This window comes from Oncorhynchus clarkii, chromosome 19 (assembly GCF_045791955.1).
Source record: "Oncorhynchus clarkii lewisi isolate Uvic-CL-2024 chromosome 19, UVic_Ocla_1.0, whole genome shotgun sequence".
NCBI lineage: Eukaryota > Metazoa > Chordata > Actinopteri > Salmoniformes > Salmonidae > Oncorhynchus > Oncorhynchus clarkii.
Window position 1 is genome coordinate 46,904,241 of NC_092165.1, and position 21,380 is coordinate 46,925,620.

Genomic DNA, 21,380 nt, shown 5'->3' on the forward strand with positions numbered 1-21,380 from the left:
TTCCAAGTGGCTCAGTGGTCTAAGGCACTACATCTCAGCACTAGAGGTGTCACTACAGACCCTGGGTCGATCCCGGGCTGTATCACAACCGGCCGTGATCGGTAGTCCCATAGGGCGGCACACAATCGTCCGGGTTAGGGGAGGGTTTGAATTGGGTAGGCCGTCATTGTAGAATAAGAATTTGTTCTTATCTGATTGCCTGGTTAAATATACAGTTGAAGTCGGAAGTTTACATACACCTTAGCCAACTACATTTAAACTCAGTTTTTCACAATTCCTGACATTTAATCCTAGTAAAAATTCCCTGTCTTAGGTCAGTTAGGACCACCACTTTATTTTAAGAATGTGAAATGTCAGAATAATAGTAGAGAGAATTAATTATTTCATCTTTTATTTCTTTCACCACATTCCCAGTGGGTCAGAAGTTTACTTACACTCAATAAGTATTTGGTAGCATTGCCTTTAAATTGTTTAACTTGGGTAAAACGTTTCGGATCGCCTTCCACAAGCTCCCCACAATAAGTTGGGCGAATTTTTGCCCATTCCTCCTGACAGAGCTGGTGTAACTGAGTCAGGTTTGAAGGCCTCCTTGCTCACATGCTTTTTCAGTTCTTCCCACAAATTTTCCTACAAGATTGAGGTCAGGGCTTTGTGATGGCCACTCCAATACCTTGACTTTGTTGTCAAGCCATTTTGCCACAACTTTGGAAGTATGCTTGGGGTCAATGTCCATTTGGAAGACCCATTTGCGACCAAGCTTCAACTTCCTGACTGATGTCCTTGAGATGTTGCTTCAATATATCCACATAATTTTCCTTCCTCATGATGCCATCTATTTTGTGAAGCGCACCAGTCCCTCCTGCAGCAAAGCACCCCCACAACATGATTCTGCCACCCCCGTGCTTCACGGTTGGGATGGTGTTCTTTGGCTGGCAAGCCTCCAACTTTTTCCTCCAAACATAACGATGGTCATTATGGCCAAACAGTTCTATTTTTGTTTCATCAGACCAGAGGACATTTCACAGTCAACTTTGTGTATGTTAACTTCTGACCCACTGGAATTGTGATACAGTTAATTGTAAGTGAAATAATCTGTCTGTAAACAATTGTTGGAAAAATTACTTGTGTCATGCAGATGATGCAGATGAAGTAGATGTCCTAACCGACGTGTCAAAACTATAGTGTTAACAAGAAATTTGTGGAGTGGTTGAAAACAAGTTTTAATGACTCCAACCTAAGTGTATGTAAACTTCTGACTTCAACTGTATATTTTTTAAGTAGTGGCGTATGACTTGCTATTGTGTTATTTCTGTTGTTTATACTGGTACATTACTGCCTGCCTTCTATCTGATAATACACAGTAACAGAGAGGCCTATTCCCTTGCTTTCCAGAGGGATGGAGATCATTTCAATATTAATTGGAGGAGGGTTTGGAAGAGCTGTGGCAGGAGACAGTGGCTCATGTTGGTGCTTTAACGTACAGAGCCTGACTTCATTCCCAGAAGCTTTGTAATTCTATACGATCACACAAAGATCTGCTGTGGCCTTGCTATTTGTGTCTGAATGTACATGACCTTACACTGTCCAGTTCATATTAGCATAGAAAAACTTTCAGAGGTCAGGAGATAATATGTATATTTGTATTGTTAATATGTCATCTTCATGTTCTCCTTATATCCTGCAAGGTCACATAGAAATATAAGGTGAAAAGCCTGCTGTGTTTTTATGACAATGTTAGCTACGTTTTGATGTTCTACATCTGCATTGCTTGCTGTTTGGGATTTCTGGTTAGGTCTCTGTATCTGCTGATGTAAAAAGGGCTTTATAAATATATTTGTTTGAATGATTGATTGATGCTGGTCTTGGAATAATACACACTGCAAAAAATGTACATCCTTTATTTGAGTCTGAAATAAATGTTGATCCAAAAAAAAGAACGCCTCTCCTCACGCACTGTTTACCTTTGAAGATCTTGTTTTTTACTTTGGTAGTTGTTGCCGATATTTTTGACGTCAAAAGTGAAAGAAAAGCAGTTGACATTGATTGTGTGACAGCAGGTTAGAGCTGTGAACATAGGTGGCCTGTGCTTTGCCGGAATAAGCACAACTTCTTATTGAAATCCTGTTCAAAAACAGGAAGAGATGACAACTCTGCTATTCTCCTCAGCTCAGCCCATCGCTCAGATTAGCCTCAGGTGTTTCCTATATCCCACCCCTCACCTTTCCTCTTCCCCACTCTTTATCACTCTCCTCACCCCATCTCCCCCTCATCACCCCCATCTCCCCCCTCCTTACCCACATCTCCCCCCCAACCAGATGTCCCCTCTCTTCACCCCCATTTGCCCCTCTTCAACACCATCTCCACCACACACCCTTCCTCATCCCATCTTCCCCATCTCCCCCGTCTTCACCCCCACCGCACCTCATCTTCCGCCTCCTCGCCCCTGTCATACACGTCAATCCAGTGCATCCCAAACATGCTCAATGGGTGACATGTCTGGTTAGTATGGGGCATTTTCAGCTTCCAGGAATTGTGTACAGATCCTTACGACATGGGGCAGTGCATTATCATACTGAAACATGAGGTGATGGAGGTGGAGGAATGGCACGACAATGGGTCTCAGGATCTCGTCAGGGTATCTCTGTGCATTCAAATTGCCATCTCTAAAATGCAACTGTGTTTGTTGTCCGTAGCTTATGCCTGCCATACCATTACCTCACCGCTATCATGGGGCACTCTGTTCACAACGATGGAACATTTTTGGGATCTTTTATTTCAGCTCATGAGACTTGGGACCAACACTTTACGTTTATAGTTTTGTTTAGTGTAGTTAGCTACCCGGACCATCTGCATTCACCCTTTTTACACTAACTATTTTGACTCATCACATACACTGCTGCAACTGTTTCTTATCTATCCTGTAGCCTTGTTACTTTACCGCTATCTATATGTACATATCTTCTTCAATTACCTCATACGCCTACACATCAACTCAGTACTAGTACCCCATGTATACAGCCATGTTATCGTTACTCATTGTGTATTTATTCCTGGTGTGATTTTTCTATTATTTTACTATTTTTCTCTCTGCATTGTTGGGAAGGGCTGGTAAGAAAGCATTTCACTGTTAGTCTACACCTGTTGTTTACAAAGCATGTGACAAATATAATTTGCTTTGACTTGAGCTACTACTCGTGCAGAGCCCCAGATGCCTCTTATGAAGAGTTCTCTTCTTCAGCATCTCTTGATCTTCATCATATTTCTGTGATATTACAGAACTCTCTCTCCTTGGCCTCCCTGGGTGATTCGTGCCTGTGTTTTCTCACACACTAATTGTTCCCATCATGTCTCAGCAAGTTATACGCCACAATGCCTTTGTTTAACCTGTGTGTGTGATGTGCACAAATTGAACTGGCATACAGTGATGTGAGTGATGATGACTTCCTTGATCCGCATACTCATCAAAGCACAATTTAGCCTTGTTATTTTGAACAATACCTACTGAATTATTCCTACAGTTGTTGAAGAGTTGAAGCTGTGTTTGTGGTGGGGTTAGGCACCGGGAACTATACGCACTTCAGGATAATTTTTCTGGTCGCCATTTTGTCATATTTTCTTTGTATTTGCCCCTCCCAAATCCTTGTTAGCGCACTGATCAAACAGGAAACTCCCTGACAGGTAAGTCTACAAGTCTTCTGTAACCGTAAAAGCCTTGGTTTCATGCATGTTAACATCAGAAGCCTCCTCCCAATTTTGTTTTACTCACTGCTTTAGCACACTCCACCAACCCTGAAGTCCTTGCAGTGTCTGAATCCTGGCTTAGGTATCCCACAAAAAAATCTGAGTTTTCCATCCCCCATTACAACATTTTCCATCAAGATAGAACTGCCAACGGGGGAGGAGTTAGTCTGCAAAGTTCTGTCATACTTTCCAGGTCCAGGTCTAATTTTAAAAATTAATCTCTCCAGAAATAAGTCTCTCACTGTCGCCGCCTGTTATAGACCCCCTCAGCTCCCAGCTGTGCACTGGACACTATATGTGAATTGATTGCCCCCAATCTATCTTCAGAGTTTGTTCTGTTAGGTGACCTAAACTGGGATATGCTTAACACCCCGGCAGTCCTACAATCTAAACTAGATGCCCTCAATCTCACACAAATTATCAATGAACCCACCAGGTACAACCCTAAATCTGTAAACATGGGCACCTCATAGATATTATCCTGACCAACTTGCCCTCCAAATACACCTCTGCTGTTTTCAATAAGGATTTCAGCGATCACTGCCTCATTGCCTGCATCCGCTATGGTTCCGCGGTCAAACGACCACCCCTCATCACTGTCAAACGCTCCCTAAAATACTTCTGCGAGCAGGCCTTTTTAATTGACCTGGCCCGGGTATCCTGGAAGGATATTGACCTCATCCCGTCAGTAGAGGATGCCTGGTCGTTTTTTTAAAGTATTTTCCTCACCATCTTAAATAAGCATGCCCCTTTCAAAAAATGTAGAACTAAGAACAGATATAGCCCTTGGTTCAGTCCAGACCTGATTGCCCTCGACCAGCACAAAAACATCCTGTGGCGGACTGTACTAGCATCGAATAGTCCCCGCGATACGCAACTTTTCAAGGAAGTCAGGAACCAATACATGCAGTCAGTTAGGAAAACAAAGGCTAGCTTTTTCAAACAGAAATTTGCATCCTGTAGCTCTAACTCCAAAACGTTTTGGGACACTGTAAAGTCCATGGAGAATAAGAGCACCTCCTCCCAGCTGCCCACCGCACTGAGGCTAGGAAACACTGTCACCACCAATAAATCCACGATAATCAAGAATTTCAATAAGCATTTCTCTACGGCTAGTTATGCTTTCCTCCTGGCAACCCAACCCCGGCCAACTGCTCCGCATCCCCTGCATCTACTTGCCCAAGCCTCCACAGCTTCTCCTTCACCCAAATCCAGATAGCAGATGTTCTGACAGAGCTGCAAAACCTGGACCCGTACAAATCAGCTGGGCGAGACAATCTGGACCCTCTCTTTCTAAAATTATCCGCCACCATTGTTGCAACCCCTATTACCAGTCTGTTCAACCTCTCTTCGTATCGTCCGATATTCCTAAAGATTGGAAAGCTGCCGCAGTCATCCCGCTCTTCAAAGGGGGTGACACTAGACCTATGTCCATCCTGCCCTGCCTTTCTAAAGTCTTCAAAAGCCAAGTTAACAAACAGATCACTGACCATTTCGAATCCCACCGTACCTTCTCCGCTGTGCAATCCGGTTTCCGAGCTGGTCACAGGTGAACCACGGCCTCGCTCAAGGTACTAAACAATATCATAACCGCCAACGATAAAAGACAGCACTGTGCAGCTGTCTTCATTGACCTGGCCAAGGCTTTCAACTCTGTCAATCACCACATTCTTATCGGCAGACTCAACAGCCTTGGTTTCTCAAATGATTGCCTCGCCTGGTTCACCAACTACTTCTCTGATAGAGTTCAGTGTGTCAAATCGGAGGGCCTGTTGTCCGGACCTCTGGCAGTCTCTATGGGGGTACCACAGGGTTCAATTCTCAAGCCGATTCTTTCTTGATCCACCTCAATGCAGACGACACCATTATGTATACATTATGTATACATGTAGTCCATCTGTAAATAGAGCACCCAATCTACCTACCTCATCCCCATATTGTTTTTATTTACTTTTTTTGCTCTTTTGCACACCAGTATCTCTACTTGCACGTCATCATCTGCTCATTTATCACTCCAGTGTTAATCTGCTAAATTGTAATTATTCACTCCTATGGCCTATTTATTGCCTACCTCCTCATGCCTTTTGCACACACTGTATATGGACTTTCTTTTTTTTCTACTGTGTCATTGACTTGTTTATTGTTTATTCCATGTGTAACTCTGTGTTGTTGTCTGTGTCACACTGCTTTGCTTTATCTTGGCCAGGTCGCAGTTGTAAATGAGAACTTGGTCTCAACTGGCCTACCTGGTTAAATAAAAATAAAAACATTTTAAAATGTAGTCACAGTCAAACTGGTCAAACCACCGGCCTAGATCTGCATAAACGCTCAAATTCCTCCAAAATCCTGGCATTCTGTTTCTCCTGGTGATAGACTGGAAGCATTTCATGGTACGTTGTGCAGGTGATTGATCAGAATAGTGTGTCTAAATCTATTTGATCCAGCCCTTTGTTCTTTCCCTCTAACTGGAGAGAAGAGCATTGACACGCACCATGCCACTCTAGGCCCTGTCATTATAGCCTAGCCTTCTTAATTTACATGAATTATTCCTGTCGTTGAAGAGTTGAAGCTCTATTTGTGGTGGGTGGTGGGGTTACCCACATTAAAAAATACTACAGTTTACTCTAGAACACTATAGTACTTACTATAGAATTCTGTGGTAAACTATTATATACTGTAGAATACTATACTCCACATTGTAGTATCCCTGATCACGTGTAGTACTTACTATATTATTTTGTAGTATACTGTAGAATATTATACTACACACTGTAGTATCCCTCAATTGTGTAGTACTTACTACAGAATTTTGAGGTACACTGGAGAATACTTTAGTAAATACAACAGTATTATCTGAAAAAAACATGAGTAACTGCTACAGTAATGTCCAAAATAATACAGTCCACAAAAACACTACAGTGTTTTTACTATTGTAATGCTACAGTATTTAATTAGCATATATTCCACCCATTCCCATCCCCCATATCCCAATTTGCGCCACCCATGAATGAAAAACCTACATGCCAAGTGTACAGCATGTACTGTATTATGCTCAAGACAAGTTATGTAAAAGAGCAGAAGCACTGAACTATCTGTACAGAATCCAGCCTTACCTAAACGCCACAGTAAATACTACAATCCGCAAAAACAAACCATAAACTACATAATTTAGTTTATCCTCTTATCCAGAGCAGTGTCTTATTCAGGGCACATCTCTAGATGTTTCACCTATTCAGCTTGGCGATTTGGTTACTGGCCCAACACTTAACCACTAGGCTACCTGCCGCCCTATACTATGGTTTTCTTTCACTACAGTATTTAACTATAGTTAACTTAAGTCTGCAAAAACAGTACAGTGAATACTACAGCAAAGTCTGCAAAAACATATAATTCTATAGTATTTATATCATAGTACACTATAGTATTTTTTAATGTGGGTAACCTGAGGGAAGTGGATTGGCCCTGTCGTTCAGTTTAAGGGGCATAAAGAGCAGCATGTTCAAACAGGGAGGAGGAGAGAAAGCAGAAGTAATAGTAGAGTAGTACTGATTGTGGTTTCCAGTATTTTATTGCCTGGCAGCAGAGTTATATGTGCTCAGGTGTAATTGAAGCTGAACTGTAATTGTCTGATGATTAAAGTGTAGCTACTACCTTCCAGCTGTGCTGAGAAGAAGGTTAGTAGGGGACTCTCCCTAGCAAGGTGTGTTTTGGAGAGAGGGAGGTGGTTGAGGCAAATATATTGGGTTTGTTTAGGAAACCATATGTTGCTTAGGCCCTATTGCCTCTCTGCCATTGGCTACTGTACTATTGCTAACTGTGGGAACAAAGACAGATACAACAGACACTCCCCTCATCCTGCTGTTGACTGGAAACACTGTAATACCACCCCAGAATGTATTAATGACTGTATGGTACAACATTTTCACAATAAGGCAAATAAAGTGAAATAAAGTTTGGGCTATTCCATTCACAAACACATCAAATACACTCAATAAATACACTATATCATACAGTTGTCTTTGTAAACAGTCACACAAAGCATAGTTTAACCTTATGTTGTCAGCCCTGGGTCTTTTCCCTGAACCCAAATTACAATTATGCTACCTTCTAGCGTTGGACTTATTTCCTAATTAAATGAATGTCATTGTATATAATGGGATAATCAATTGTCTCCTTTCTGGTGGGATCAATGTTCATCCTTTGAGCGTGTGTCAGTGAGGATTGTGGGACAGGCACGGTAGCCCACTCATTGTGTGGTCGCCTGGTCGCTTGTACAGTCCTTCATCAGTCTCTGGGAAACTTTGGAAACATATAAAAGTCAGCCAACACCCAAAACATGAATAGAAAGGGTTCAACAAATCATAACAGGCAGGATCTAATTACGGAAAGACGCTGGAATACGCCTTATGGCAGGGGTAGGTAACTAGATTTAACTGCAGGCCGATGTTTGTTGGAGTGAATGGTTGGGGGAGGAAAATATTTATAATAATTTGTACACTGCAAATTGATTACAACTAAGGCCAAAAAGAGACTGTATTTGAAAATAACAATTGAATTCCCTGATTAGGTTGAGACACGATCACTTCTGTTTTTTTATAACTTTGGAACAGATATCCAACATTTTTTTTTCTGAATTCCTGGTGATTATAAAAAAAATCAAATGTTTTACTTGCGGGCCGATTTGGCCCACGGACCACTTGTTGCTGACCCCTGCCTCATGGGTTTTTAAGTGTTTCATTGTTAGACCGTTATGGGGATAGATAGGAAGTGAGTAAAATCGAGTAAAAGTTGGGATAAATATAGACTCAAACAAGTGAATAGTTATTGTATCAACTACGTTGTTTACTTTAACAGCATATACAGTGCATTCGGAAAGTATTCAGACCCCTTGACTTTCCACATTTTGTTACGCTACAGCCTTATTCTAAAAGGCACAACATTGTTATTTTACCTCATCAATCTACACACAATAGCCAATAATGATAAAGCAAAAACAGACTTATAATTTCTTTAGCTAATTTATAAAACAAAAATCTGAAATATCACATTTACATAAGTATTCAGACCCTTTACTCAGTACTTTGTTGAAGCATCTTTGGGATAGATTACAGACTCGAATCTTCTTGGGTATGACCCCACAAGCTTGGCACACCTGTATTTGGGGAGTTTCTCCTATTCTTCTCTGCAGATCCTCTCAAGCTCTGTCAGGTTGGATGGGGAGCGTCGCTGCACAGCTGTTTTCAGGTCTCTCGATAGGGTTCAAGTCCGGGCTCTGGCTGGGCCACCCAAGGACATTCAGAGACTTGTCCCGAAGCCACTACTGCATTGTCTTGGCTGTGTGCTTATGGTTGTTGTTCTGTTAGAAGGTGAACCTTCACCCTAGTCTGAGGTCCTGACCGCTCTGGAGCAGGTTTTCATCAAGAATATCTCTGTATTTTGCTCCGTTCATCTTTCCCTCAAAACTTACTAGTCTCCCAGTCACTGCCGCTGAAAAACATCCCGACAGCATGATGCTGCCACCACCATGCTTCACCATAGGGATGGTGCCAGGTTTTGCTTGGTTTTGCTTCAATCTTGGTTTCATAAGACCAGAGAATCTTGTTTCACATGGTCTGAGAGTCTTTAGGAGCCTTTTGGCAAACTACAAGCAGGCTGTCATGTGCCTTTTACTGAGGAGTACACTACCATAAAGGTCTGATTGGAAGAGTGCATCTCTGCAGAGATGATTCTCCCATCTCCACAGTGGAACTCAGGAGCTCCTTCAGAGTGACCATCGGTTTCTTGGTCACCTACCTGACCAAGGTCCTTCTCCCCCAATTTCTCAGTTTGGCCAGGTGGCCAGCCCTAGGAAGTGTCTTGGGGGTTCCAAACATATTCCATTTAAAAATGATGGAGACTACTGTATTCTTGGGGACCTTCAATGCTGCAGAAATGTGTTAGTACCCTTCCCCAGATTTGTGCCTCGACACCATCCTGTCTCGGCGGTCTATGGACAATTCCTTCGACCTGGTGAACGGAAAGGCTCTGGAGCAACGAACCGCCCTTGCTGTCTCTGCCTGGCCGGTTCTCCTCTTTCCACTGGGATTCTCTGCCTCTAACCCTATTACAGGGTCTGAGTCACTGGCTTATTGGTGCTCTTTCATGCAGTCCCTAGGAGGGGTGCGTCACTTGAGTGGGTTGAGTCACTGATGTGATCTTCCTGTTTGGGTTGGCGCCCCCCCTTGGGTTGTGCCGTGGCGGAGATCTTTGTGGGCTATACTCGGCCTTGTCTCAGGATGGTAAGTTGGTGGTTGAAGATATCCCTCTAGTGGTGTGGGGGCTGTGCTTTGGCAAAGTGGGTGGGGTTATATCCTTCCTGTTTGGCCCTGTCCGGGGGTATCATCGGATGGGGCCACAGTGTCTCCTGACCCCTCCTGTCTCAGCCTCCAGTATTTCTGCTGCAGTAGTTTATGTGTCGGGGGGCTAGGGTCAGTTGGTTATATCTGGAATACTTCTCCTGTCTTATCTGGTGTCCTCTGTGAATTTAAGTATGCTCTCTCTAATTCTCTCTTTCTCTCTTTCTTTCTCTCTCTCGGAGGACCTGAGCCCTAGGACCATGCCTCAGGACTACCTGGCATGATGACTCCTTGCTGTCCCCAGTCCACCTGGCCGTGCTGCTGCTCCAGTTTCAACTGTTCTGCCTGCGGCTATGGAATCCTGACCTGTTCACTGGACGTGCTACCTGTCCCAGACCTGCTGTTTTCAACTCTCTAGAGACAGCAGGAGTGGTAGAGATACTCTTAATGATCGGCTACGAAAAGCCAACTGACAGTTACTTCTGAGGTGCTGACTTGCTGCACCCTCGACAACTACTGTGATTATTATTATTTGACCATGCTAGTCATTTATGAACATTTGAACATCTTGGCCATGTTCTGTTGTAATCTCCACCCGGCACAGCCAGAAGAGGACTGGCCACCCCTCATAGCCTGGTTCCTCTCTAGGTTTCTTCTTAGGTTTTGGCCTTTCTAGGGAGTTTTTCCTAGCCACCGTGCTTCAACATTGCTTGCTGTTTGGGGTTTTAGGCTGGGTTTCTGTACAGCACTTTGAGATATCAGCTGATGTACGAAGGGCTATATAAATACATTTGATTTGATTTTACCTCATGGCTTGGTTTTTACTCTGACATGCACTGTCAACTGTGGGACCTATGGACAGGTGTGTGCCTTTCCAAATCATGTCAAATCAATTGAATTTACCACAGGTGGACTCCAATCAAGTTGTTGAAACATCTCAAGGATGATCAATAGAAACAGTATGTACCTGAGCTCCCGAGTGGCGCAGCGGTCTAAGGCACTGCAGTCCCTGGTTCAAATCCAGGCTGTATCACATCCGGCTATGATTGGGAGTCCCATAGGGCGGCTCACAATTGGCCCAGCATCGTCCGGGTTTGGCCAGGGTAGGCCGTCATTGTAAATAAGAATTTGTTCTTAACTGACTTGCCTAGTTACATGTAAAAACAAATTGGGTCTGAATACTTATGTAAAAAATGTATTTTTTTTTTATATACATTTGCAAACATTTCTAAAAAAATGTTTTTTTCGCTTTGTCAATAATGACAATAATGTGTAGATTGATGAGGAACAACATTGAGGAACAACAAAATTCAATCAATTTTAGAATAAGACTGTGGTCTTATTGTGGTAAAAGTCAAAGGGTCTGAATACTTTCCGAATGCACTGTATATGTGCCTTTATTCTTTCACACATCATCTGTTGCTTCCCATATGAGCCTTTGTATGCATGTTGCCTTTAACATTTTTGTATTACCTCCAGAACCAATCACATCTTTGGTATTATGAAAGAGCTGTAGCTTTCCTATGTGGCAAAAAGTCCCCATTGTTATAATATGGAAAGCATATTATGCCTTCAGAAGGTATTCGTACCCCTTGACTTATTCCACATTTTGTTGTTTTACAGCTTTTCTCACCCGTCTACACACAACACCCCATAATGACAAAGTAAAAATGGGTTTTGAGAAATGTTAACACATTTATTGAAAATTAAATATAGAAATATCTAATTTATATAAGTATTCAGACCCCTGAGTCAATACAAGGTAGAATCGCCTTTGGCATACATTACAGCTGTGAGTCTTTCTTGGTAAGTATCAAAGAGCTTTGCACACCTGGATTGTTCAATGTTTGCACATTATTCTTTAAAAAATTATTCAAGCTCTGTCAAGTTGCTTGTTGATCACTGCTAAACAGGCATTTTCAAGTCTTGCCATAGATTTTCAAGCTTATTTAAGACAAAACTGTAACTAGGCCACTGAGGAACATTTTATGTCATCTTGGTAAGCAACTCCAGTGTATATTTGGCCCTGTATTTAAGGTTTTTGTCCTGCTGAAAGGTGCATTTGTCTTCCAGTGTTTGTTGGAATACAGACTGAACAAAGTTTTCCTCTATGATTTTGCCTGTGCTTAGCGCTATTCATTTTATTTTTTATCACAAAAAACTCCCTAGTCCTTGTCGATGATTTGATTTGATGACAAGCATACTCATAACATGATGCAGCCACCACTACGCTTGAAAATATGAAGACTCGTGCCAGGTAGTACGAGACACTTTGTATTCAGGACATGGCGTTTCTTAATTATTATTATTATTTTTTGAATTTTTACCCCCTTTTTCTCCCCAATTTCGTGGTATCCAATTGTTGTAGGCGTTTATTTCTTGAGCAGTTTTACTTTAGTGCCTTATTGCAAACAGGATGCATGTTTTGGAATATTTTTTATTCTGTACAGGTTTCCTTCTTTTCACTCTGTCAATAGGGTTAGCATTGTGGAGTAACTACAATGTTGTTGATCCATCCTCAGTTTTCTCCTATCACAGCCAATAGGTGCCCTTCTTGCGAGGCATTGGAAAACCACCCTGGTCTTTGTGGTTAAATCTGTGTTTGAAATTCACTGCTTGACTGATGGACCTTACATATAATTGTATGTGTGAGGTACAGAGATGAGGTAGTCATTAAAAAATCATGTTAAACACTATTATTGCAGACAGAGTGAGTCCATGCAACGTATCATGTGACTTGTTAAGCACATTTTTACTCCTGAACTTATTAAGGCTTAGCATAACAAAGGGGTTGATTACTTATTGACTCAAGACATTTCAGCTTTTCATTTTTTTTTATAAAAAAAATAAATATACAAACATAATTCCACTATGACATGATGGGATATTGTGTGTAGGCCAGTGACACAACATTTAAAATTCTGGATTTAACACAACAAAATGTGGAAAAAGTAAAGGGGTGTGAATACTTTCTGAAGGCACTGTAGTAGTACAATGCAAAAGTGGTTTATAGTTTCCTGCTGAGCAATAGCTAACGTTAGCTCACCAACAGAGCGCAGCCGTGAGCCGCATCCAATGGTAGTGTGGAAGAGGGAAATTGAATTTGTTATTTTATATGGCCTGAAGAAGGAACAGGTTATGCTGTTCCTCTTTCTGTAAAATTGCTCCGTTCGCTGATATGCTCTCAATCGCACTGTTTCAAGTCACCCTTTTCTTTGTCATCAGTCTGTTAAATAACTGTTTCTAAACTGCGCTGTTCTAACGTTCTGTGAAACAATGCCTGATAAGAATGACTCTGATCGAAGTGTAGGCTGCGAAAAGTTATGTGATATGATGAAACATGGTCTATAATATTTATGATATATTTAAAAAAGGCTAAATTACCCATAACAAATGCTATATGAAGCTGCAGAGACAGAAACACACAGTAAAGAAAAAAACGAACTATGCACTTCAAGAATGTACTTTTTTCCCTCAACTTTTGGATGCAATAATGTATTATTATAGTATAGTCATTATCGGCCATAGGGCTACATTTATTATCGGTGGTCAATGTAGTAAGATATAGCCTACATATTTGTGGTGCAATGTTGTTGATTGCTCCGCCCTGTTCAGTAGTTTCAGCTGAGCGAAACTATGCAACTTGATCCCAAGCCCAGTGACGAGCTATGGGGGTTTTCACTCCTGCCTCCAACCATGTGTGATATGATTGAGTTCCCAATCGCTGAGTGCACTGAGAATACGAGCTAGAGTGAAGAGAATCACATAGAGAAAGACAGCTGCTCTACAGAGAAGCAATGGTAGTTTTATAATACATTGACAATCGTAGACAACCGAAAGCAGTGTTTTATAGTATCGATTTCTAATTGTTGTTTTAGATAGCTTCCTGGGAATGCAAGCAATGGATCCAATAACGAAGTGGACACCAACGCAAGTTGTCGACTGGATGAAAGGTACATTTGGATCACTTTCACACACCACCCAATTCACAATAATTGTCCATGTTAACCGCTATCTGAAACTTGAAACAACTCAATCCGCCTCATTCGCGGACCCCTGCAATGCATGCGCTTTTTGTTAAAGCTCATGTTTCGTAGAAACTGCCTCTATGTGCTGCCGCCAACTATCGTCGTCAACTTGTTGCACAGAGAACAAAGGGAAATAATATATTTCTAATGTTTGTGAGTTTAATTAAAAAAGTTAACACGTAACAGCTGTGTGATCTTTGACAAACACTCAGAATTATGACACAGGTGGACCAACGTTTCCAGACAAATTGCCTCTGGCTGTGCCTCTTGCACTGTTCTTTGAGGAGACAACTTTTGCAATAACAGTATTAACCAAAAACAGTGCAGTTATTTTTATATCTCTATTTGGCAAGCACAATGTGTTACAACAGTTTGTTTTACTGGAGGCACAATGGAGCTGAACATTATAAACGGAATTAATTGAATCATAATTGTCTTAATTTTGTCTGATGGCTGATAAAATAATCTCTAACACTGGAAACCACAAACTATTTTCCTGTAATATTTGGTTAAACACACAGCACAACTCGCACAATGCTGTATTGGTACACCCAGCATATTCTTAATGTGAGAATCAAACCTGGAATGCCGGTTATGGAAATGTATGACATCACCTAAGGACTATTTTCTTTTAACGACCTGAACCTTGTCACAGCATTGGCATGCAAAGTGACTCTGCTACTACTGGCATGAGAAGTATCGGCAGTCACAGATACGCAGCAACACTCCCCTATATGAAACATCATAGGAGGATAGAAGTGCCTCTTGTGAATAATCTTTATGTCAAAAGAAACAGCATCTGAAATGTTGTTTGATATATCCTAGGGCCTTCATTTTCCAGAGTAAAGTTATTTGATAGTTCCTACATATTTCATTGCCCTAGACTGAACACCCACATCCGTCTACTCTTCAGTAGTTGCTGAATGACGCAAACCTGGTGTGTAGGCCTTCTAGTGTTTCTGTTCAGTGCCTGTGTGTAGATAGATGTGCTAAAGGGATTGTGGGGGGTTACCCTGTGTGCCCAGTGGATGGAGGGACAATTTGTTCAGTAGACAGGCCCTACTCGTCAGTCTTCACTCTGGCTATCTGACTCGGCAGTTCTCTATTGGAGGGTCTTACCACTGGCTCTGTTCACTGGACTGCCATAAGACAGCCTCTGTGCCTAAAATGACAACATGCCATTGGTGCTTCACATGCAGTATAAACTCAGCAAACACCAATGCTGCTTGTGCTAATCGCCCTACGGTTGTTTTCTTCGGAGGGATCATGGTTTGTGTGTGTTGGGTCAAAAGTTGTTGGTTGTCTTCATTTTATGAAGCTGATTAGTAGTGGTCCATTAATCTACATTGAACAACACTATAAACACAACATGTAAAGTGTTGGTCCCATGTTTCATGAGCTGAAATAAAAGATCCCACCAGAAATGTTACATACGCACAAAAAGCTTATTTCGCTCCAATTTTGTGCACACATTTGTTTGCATCCCTGTTAGTGAGCATTTTTCCTTTGCCAAGATTATCCGTCCACCTGACAGGTGTGGCATATCAAGAAGCTGATTAAACAGCATGATCATTATTCAGGTTCACCTAGTTCTGGGGATAATTTGCAGTTATAACATAACACTATGCCACATGTCTCAAATTTTGAGGGAGTGTGCAATTGGCATGCTGACTCAGGAATGTCCACCAGAGCTGTTGTCAGATCATTTATTTTCTCTACCATAAGCTGCCTCCATCCTTTCAGAGAATTTGTCAGTATGTCCAACTGGCCTCACAACCACAGACAACATGCATGGCATAGTGTGGGCGAGCGGTTTGCTGATGTCAAAGTTGTGAACAGAATGCCCCATGTTGGTGCAGTTATGGTATGGGCAGGCATAAGCTATGGACAATGAACACAATTGTATTTTATCGATGGCAATTTGAATGCACAGAGATACTGTGACGAGACCCTGAGGCCCATTGTTGTGCCATTCATCCACTGCCATCACTTAATTTTTCAGCACGATAATGCACAGCTCCATGTCGCAAGGATTTGTAAACAATTCCTAGACGCTGAAAATGTCCCAGCCTACATACTCACCAGACATGTCAACCATTGAGCATGTTTGGGATATTCTAGATTGACGTGTAAGACAGCTTGAACCAGTTCCTGCTAATATCCAGCAACTTAACACAGCCATTGAAGAGGAGTGGGACAACATTCCGCAGTACACAATCAACAACCTGACCAACTCTCTGCGACGGAGATGCATGAGGCAAACAGTTTTCTGATCCACGCCTCTACCTTTTTAAGGTATCTGTGATACATAGATCTGTGATATACAGATGCATATCTGTATTCCCAGTCATATTAAAGCCATAGATTATGGCCTAATGGATGTATTTAAATTGACTGATTTCCTTATATGAACTGTAACACAGTAAAATATTTGAAATTGTTGCATTCATATTTTTAAGTGTATATATATATATATATATATATATACACACACACACACACACACACTGCTCAAAAAAATAAAGGGAACACTTAAACAACACAATGCAACTCCAAGTCAATCACACTTCTGCGAAATCAAACTGTCCACTTAGGAAGCAACACTGGTTGACAAAACATTTCACATGCTGTTGTGCAAATGGAATAGACAACAGGTGGAAATTATGGGCAATTAGCAAGACACCCCCCAATAAAGGAGTGGTTCTGCAGTTGGTGACCACAGACCACTTCTCAGTTCCTATGCTTCCTGGCTGATGTGTTGGTCACTTTTGAATGCTGGCGGTGCTTTCACTCTAGTGGTAGCATGAGACGGAGTCTACAACCCACACAAGTGGCTCAGGAAGTGCAGCTCATCCAGGATGACACATCAATGCGAGCTGTGGCAAGAAGGTTTGCTGTGTCTGTCAGCGTAGTGTCCAGAGCATGGAGGCGCTACCAGAAGACAGGCCAGTACATCAGGAGACGTGGAGGAGGACAACAACCCAGCAGCAGGACCGCTACCTCTGCCTTTGTGCAAGGAGGAGCAGGAGGAGCACTGCCAGAGCCCTGCAAAATGACCTCCAGCAGGCCACAAATGTGCATGTGCCTGCTCAAACGGTCAGAAACAGACTCCATGAGGGTGGTAATGAGGGCCCGACGTCCACAGGTGGGGGTTGTGCTTGTACAACCCAACACCGTGCAGGACGTTTGGCATTTGCCAGAGAACACCAAGATTGGCAAATTCAACACTAGCGCCCTGTGCTCTTCACAGATGAAAGCAGGTTCACACTGAACACGTGACAGTCTGGAGACGCCGTGGAGAACGTCCTCCAGCACGACCGGTTTGGCGGTGGGTCAGTCACGGTGTGGGGGGGCCGCACTGCCATTAGGTACCGAGATGAGATCCTCAGACCCCTTGTGAGACCATATGCTGGTGTGGTTGGCCCTGGGTTCCTCCTAATGCAAGACAATGCTAGACCTCATGTGGCTGGAGTGTGTCAGCAGTTCCTGCAAGAGGAAGGCATTGATGCTATGGACTGGCCCGCCCGTTCCCCAGACCTGAATCCAATTGAGCACATCTGGGACATGTCTCGCTCCATCGACCAACAGACTGTCCAGGAGTTGGCGGAAGCTTTCGTCCAGGTATGGGAGGAGATCCATCAGGAGACCATCGGCAACCTCATCAGGAGCATGCCCAGGCGTTGTAGGGAGGTCATACAGGCACGTGGATGCCACACACACTACTGAGCCTCATTTTGACTTGTTTTAAGGACATTACATCAAAGTTGAATCTGCCTGTAGTGTCGTTTTCCACTTTAGTTTTGAGTGTGACTCCAAATCCAGACCTCCATGGGTTGATAAATTAGATTTCCATTGATAATTTTTGTGTGATTTTGTTGTCAGCACATTCAACTATGTTTAAAGAGAATTATTTAATAAGAATATTTCATTCATTCAGATCTAGGATGTGTTATTTTAGTGTTCCCTTTATTTTTTGAGCTGTGTATATTGAGTGAAAGGTCAGTTAAATCTCTCAATTTAACATTGTTTTTGACTTGATGTCCTGCAGCATCTCTCGCCAGGTCTTCAAGCAGACTATCCTACTATGCACTAATATTGTGAAATTCACTTTAATAAATGTTTAATCTATTTTTATATTTTCTTTAGCAATTGTACCCAATAACACTAGCAGGACCACACTGGGTGTTGAAGTTGATGGCAGACTAGTCATTTCCCAAATATAATCTTGAATCCATTCACATTACATTTAAGAAATTTAGCAGAAACTCTTATCCAAAGGGACTTACAGGAGCGGTTAAGTGCCTTGCTCAAGGGCACATCGACAGATTTTTCACCTAGTCTGCTCTGGGATTCTAACCAGCGACATTTGGGTTACTAGCCCAATGCTCTTAACCACTAGTCTACCTGCTGCTCCTAATGCCCAGACTGAGGAGAGTTAGTGCTGTTCAGAGAATGTTTAGTCCAAATCTCAGCTGAGTAGTTTCACACTTACAAACTCACTTTATTATCCTCCTACTCACAGCAGAGTCTACCAGGTTTGCTCAGGCATTCCAAATATGCAATCACAACTACTGTTCAAGTTGGTGAGTAAGAAGAGGCGTTCATAGTAATGTGAGTTTTACTGACTTTAGTTTAAGAAAGACATCAGCAGTATAGTGTTACAGTATGTCTGACGTTTTCAGTGTTTGACAATAGAATACTCCAATCAAGGACTCTTGCAAGCAGACTGTTGTAATTTGGTGTGAGAAATGTAGCGACAGGTTTGTTCTTAAGCAATGGACCACGATTAGAGAGCAGATGATCTAGTGGCCTACATCTGTCCCAATGTGGTCACAGGATGGAAGTGTCAAAAATCAGGACTGTACCAGCCAGAGGAGGAGGGTGTCATTTTTTAGAATAGCACTGACATGCCAAATTGGTGTTGTGTGTATACTTTAGTGTGAAGTGCCCATTGCCCAGTGACTTTGCCTCTGGAGGATGTCCGAGGCCTTATCTTGTGAGGTGATAGTGAGGTGTTGGCATTGATCTTCATGATCCTTATCAGGCAATTACAGGGTGGCGGTGTGAACAGACTCAGAACAGAGAGCTTATTGAGGCATGTGCCTCTCTCTACTACACATGATAATGCCTCTCTCTACCACACATGATAACGCCCCTCTCTACCACACACGATAACGCCCCTCTCTACCACACACGATAACGCCCCTCTCTACCACACACGATAACGCCCCTCTCTACCACACACGACAACGCCCCTCTCTTCCACACACGACAACGCCCCTCTCTACCACACACGATAACGCCCCTCTCTACCACACACGATAACGCCCCTCTCTACCACACACGATAACGCCCCTCTCTACCACACACGATAACGCCCCTCTCTACCACACACGACAACTCCCCTCTCTACCACACACGACAACGCCTCTCCCTACCACACACGACAACGCCTCTCCCTACCACACACGACAACGCCTCTCCCTACCACACACGACAACGCCTCTCCCTACCACACACGACAACGCCTCTCTCGACCACACACGACAACGCCTCTCTCGACCACACACGATAACGCCTCTCTCGACCACACACGATAACGCCTCTCTCGACCACACACGATAACGCCTCTCTCGACCACACACGATAACGCCTCTCTCGACCACACACGATAATGCCTCTCTCTCGCTCTTCTGTACCAGCATGGCTGCATTAAAAAAAAGTCCTCACAATGACCTAGGCTTTATTAATCCCCTGTAATAACCTGCATTGACTATGTATACAGCCAGTAGAGAAGCATGTGTTCATTTTAACTAAACTGGGCTAAGTACCACAGGACTGCCCCCCCTCCACACACCAGGGTCCATGTTCAAAGAAGGAAGTAAAGAATGAGGCAGGTTATTCCATGGAAATCGTTAAGATAACTGTAATTTTGGCAGAAACGAATGTCCAGTAATCCTCTCATTCTCCTTTTTAGGGTGGACCTATTGTAATTTGTTGATCTAGAGATATGTGTAACTTCCCTTTTTAAAAGGCTTTAGACTTCAGGGAAGCTGTGTAAGAGGATTCTCCCTGAGGGACAGGAACCTGAAAGTGATCGCAGTGGTTTCGCCCTGCCTGTCCTGTTTCTGACAAGCCTATGTGATGTGGAAGAGCTTGCAATATGGGGACTTCTCAATCAGTCACCAATAGATTATATTTCTCCATTGTCCAGTTTGTTGTGTGCAACAGTATTGGGTTGGTGGTTAGGCCAAAGATTTTAATTAGAACGTACACAATGAAGACTATATTGTCTGAGAGGCTCATAAAAGGTTCCAAACTGTAAACCAGAATTGGTTGACGCTCATTTTATAATGCTTTGGAAGGTTAGAGGGGGTCACCTTCCTTGTGCCTCTGTCAAACTGGGCAGGGCAGTTAGCTTTTCATTCAAATCCCAATGTGAATTGCAAATCTCCCAGATCATCTGAGCTTAGTGGTGCTTCTAGAGGTTTGGCCCCAGTCTGCCCTAAGAGCATTGGCCTCTGAAACACACAGAGCTTAACATTGTGGGAATAATCTCAACCTTAGGTGGCACTGCTCTGGTCATAGATGGGTCACTGCAGCCATAGTGGCTAACTGCCCATGCAGAGAGCTGTGAGAGATGGTGTACCTCAACTTCCTGGACTGTTGTAATCGGAATGGTTGGTATTTATTTTGACCTTAACGTAGAAAGTCTATGTTAACGACATGTTTTGTATAGGCATGATTTTGCTGCGGCAGACAATTTCCACGTTGTGGGCGAACTCTTAAGTTGCAAACAATTGTCGTGGTCTTTGCTCGTTCCTCGTGACTAGGTCTGCCGATTTTGAAGTACCACTACGTACTGTCGTAGGCTCCGACAAAGTTCCGTCAGACATTTTGAGCCTTTATGGTGTAGCTGGTGTTAGGAATCCGACGTACAGTGCGGGCAGGCCTGTAAGGCCTCAATGCTCACTACCGTGGTGGTGTTGGTACTATTAAAGCACTATGGAGTGAACTATGCTCTAACAGCCACTTGATATGACAGGAATGTGTTCTGCTACTGGACCGAACTACTGCCTCTGTGAATCAGCAGTGAAAACAAGCATGATGTCCTTTTATGCACTTATGCCACCAGTTTCATTTTTTAAAAGGATTTAAATGCCTGAGCTAGAATGACTGTTCAGCCTCTCTCGGTTAAGAACACACTTCCTAAACACATGCCAGTCTTCTCATTCTGCCGTAACCTGTTGGTGTTAGCTCATTTATCTTAGGTGCT

General features: G+C 42.8%; 1 protein-coding gene across 1 annotated transcript in view; it reads left to right on the top strand.

The window, feature by feature from the left end:
- The first annotated feature begins 13,806 nt into the window (after positions 1-13,806).
- The window catches only part of LOC139375318 (connector enhancer of kinase suppressor of ras 3-like), a 74,513-nt gene continuing 66,939 nt past the window's right edge, over positions 13,807-21,380 (top strand). The window contains exons 1-2 of the mRNA XM_071116982.1: positions 13,807-13,876; positions 13,955-14,029. Coding sequence (XP_070973083.1) covers positions 13,969-14,029 — 61 coding nt within the window. The 5' untranslated portion in view covers positions 13,807-13,876; positions 13,955-13,968. The remainder of the gene's footprint in view (positions 13,877-13,954; positions 14,030-21,380) is intronic.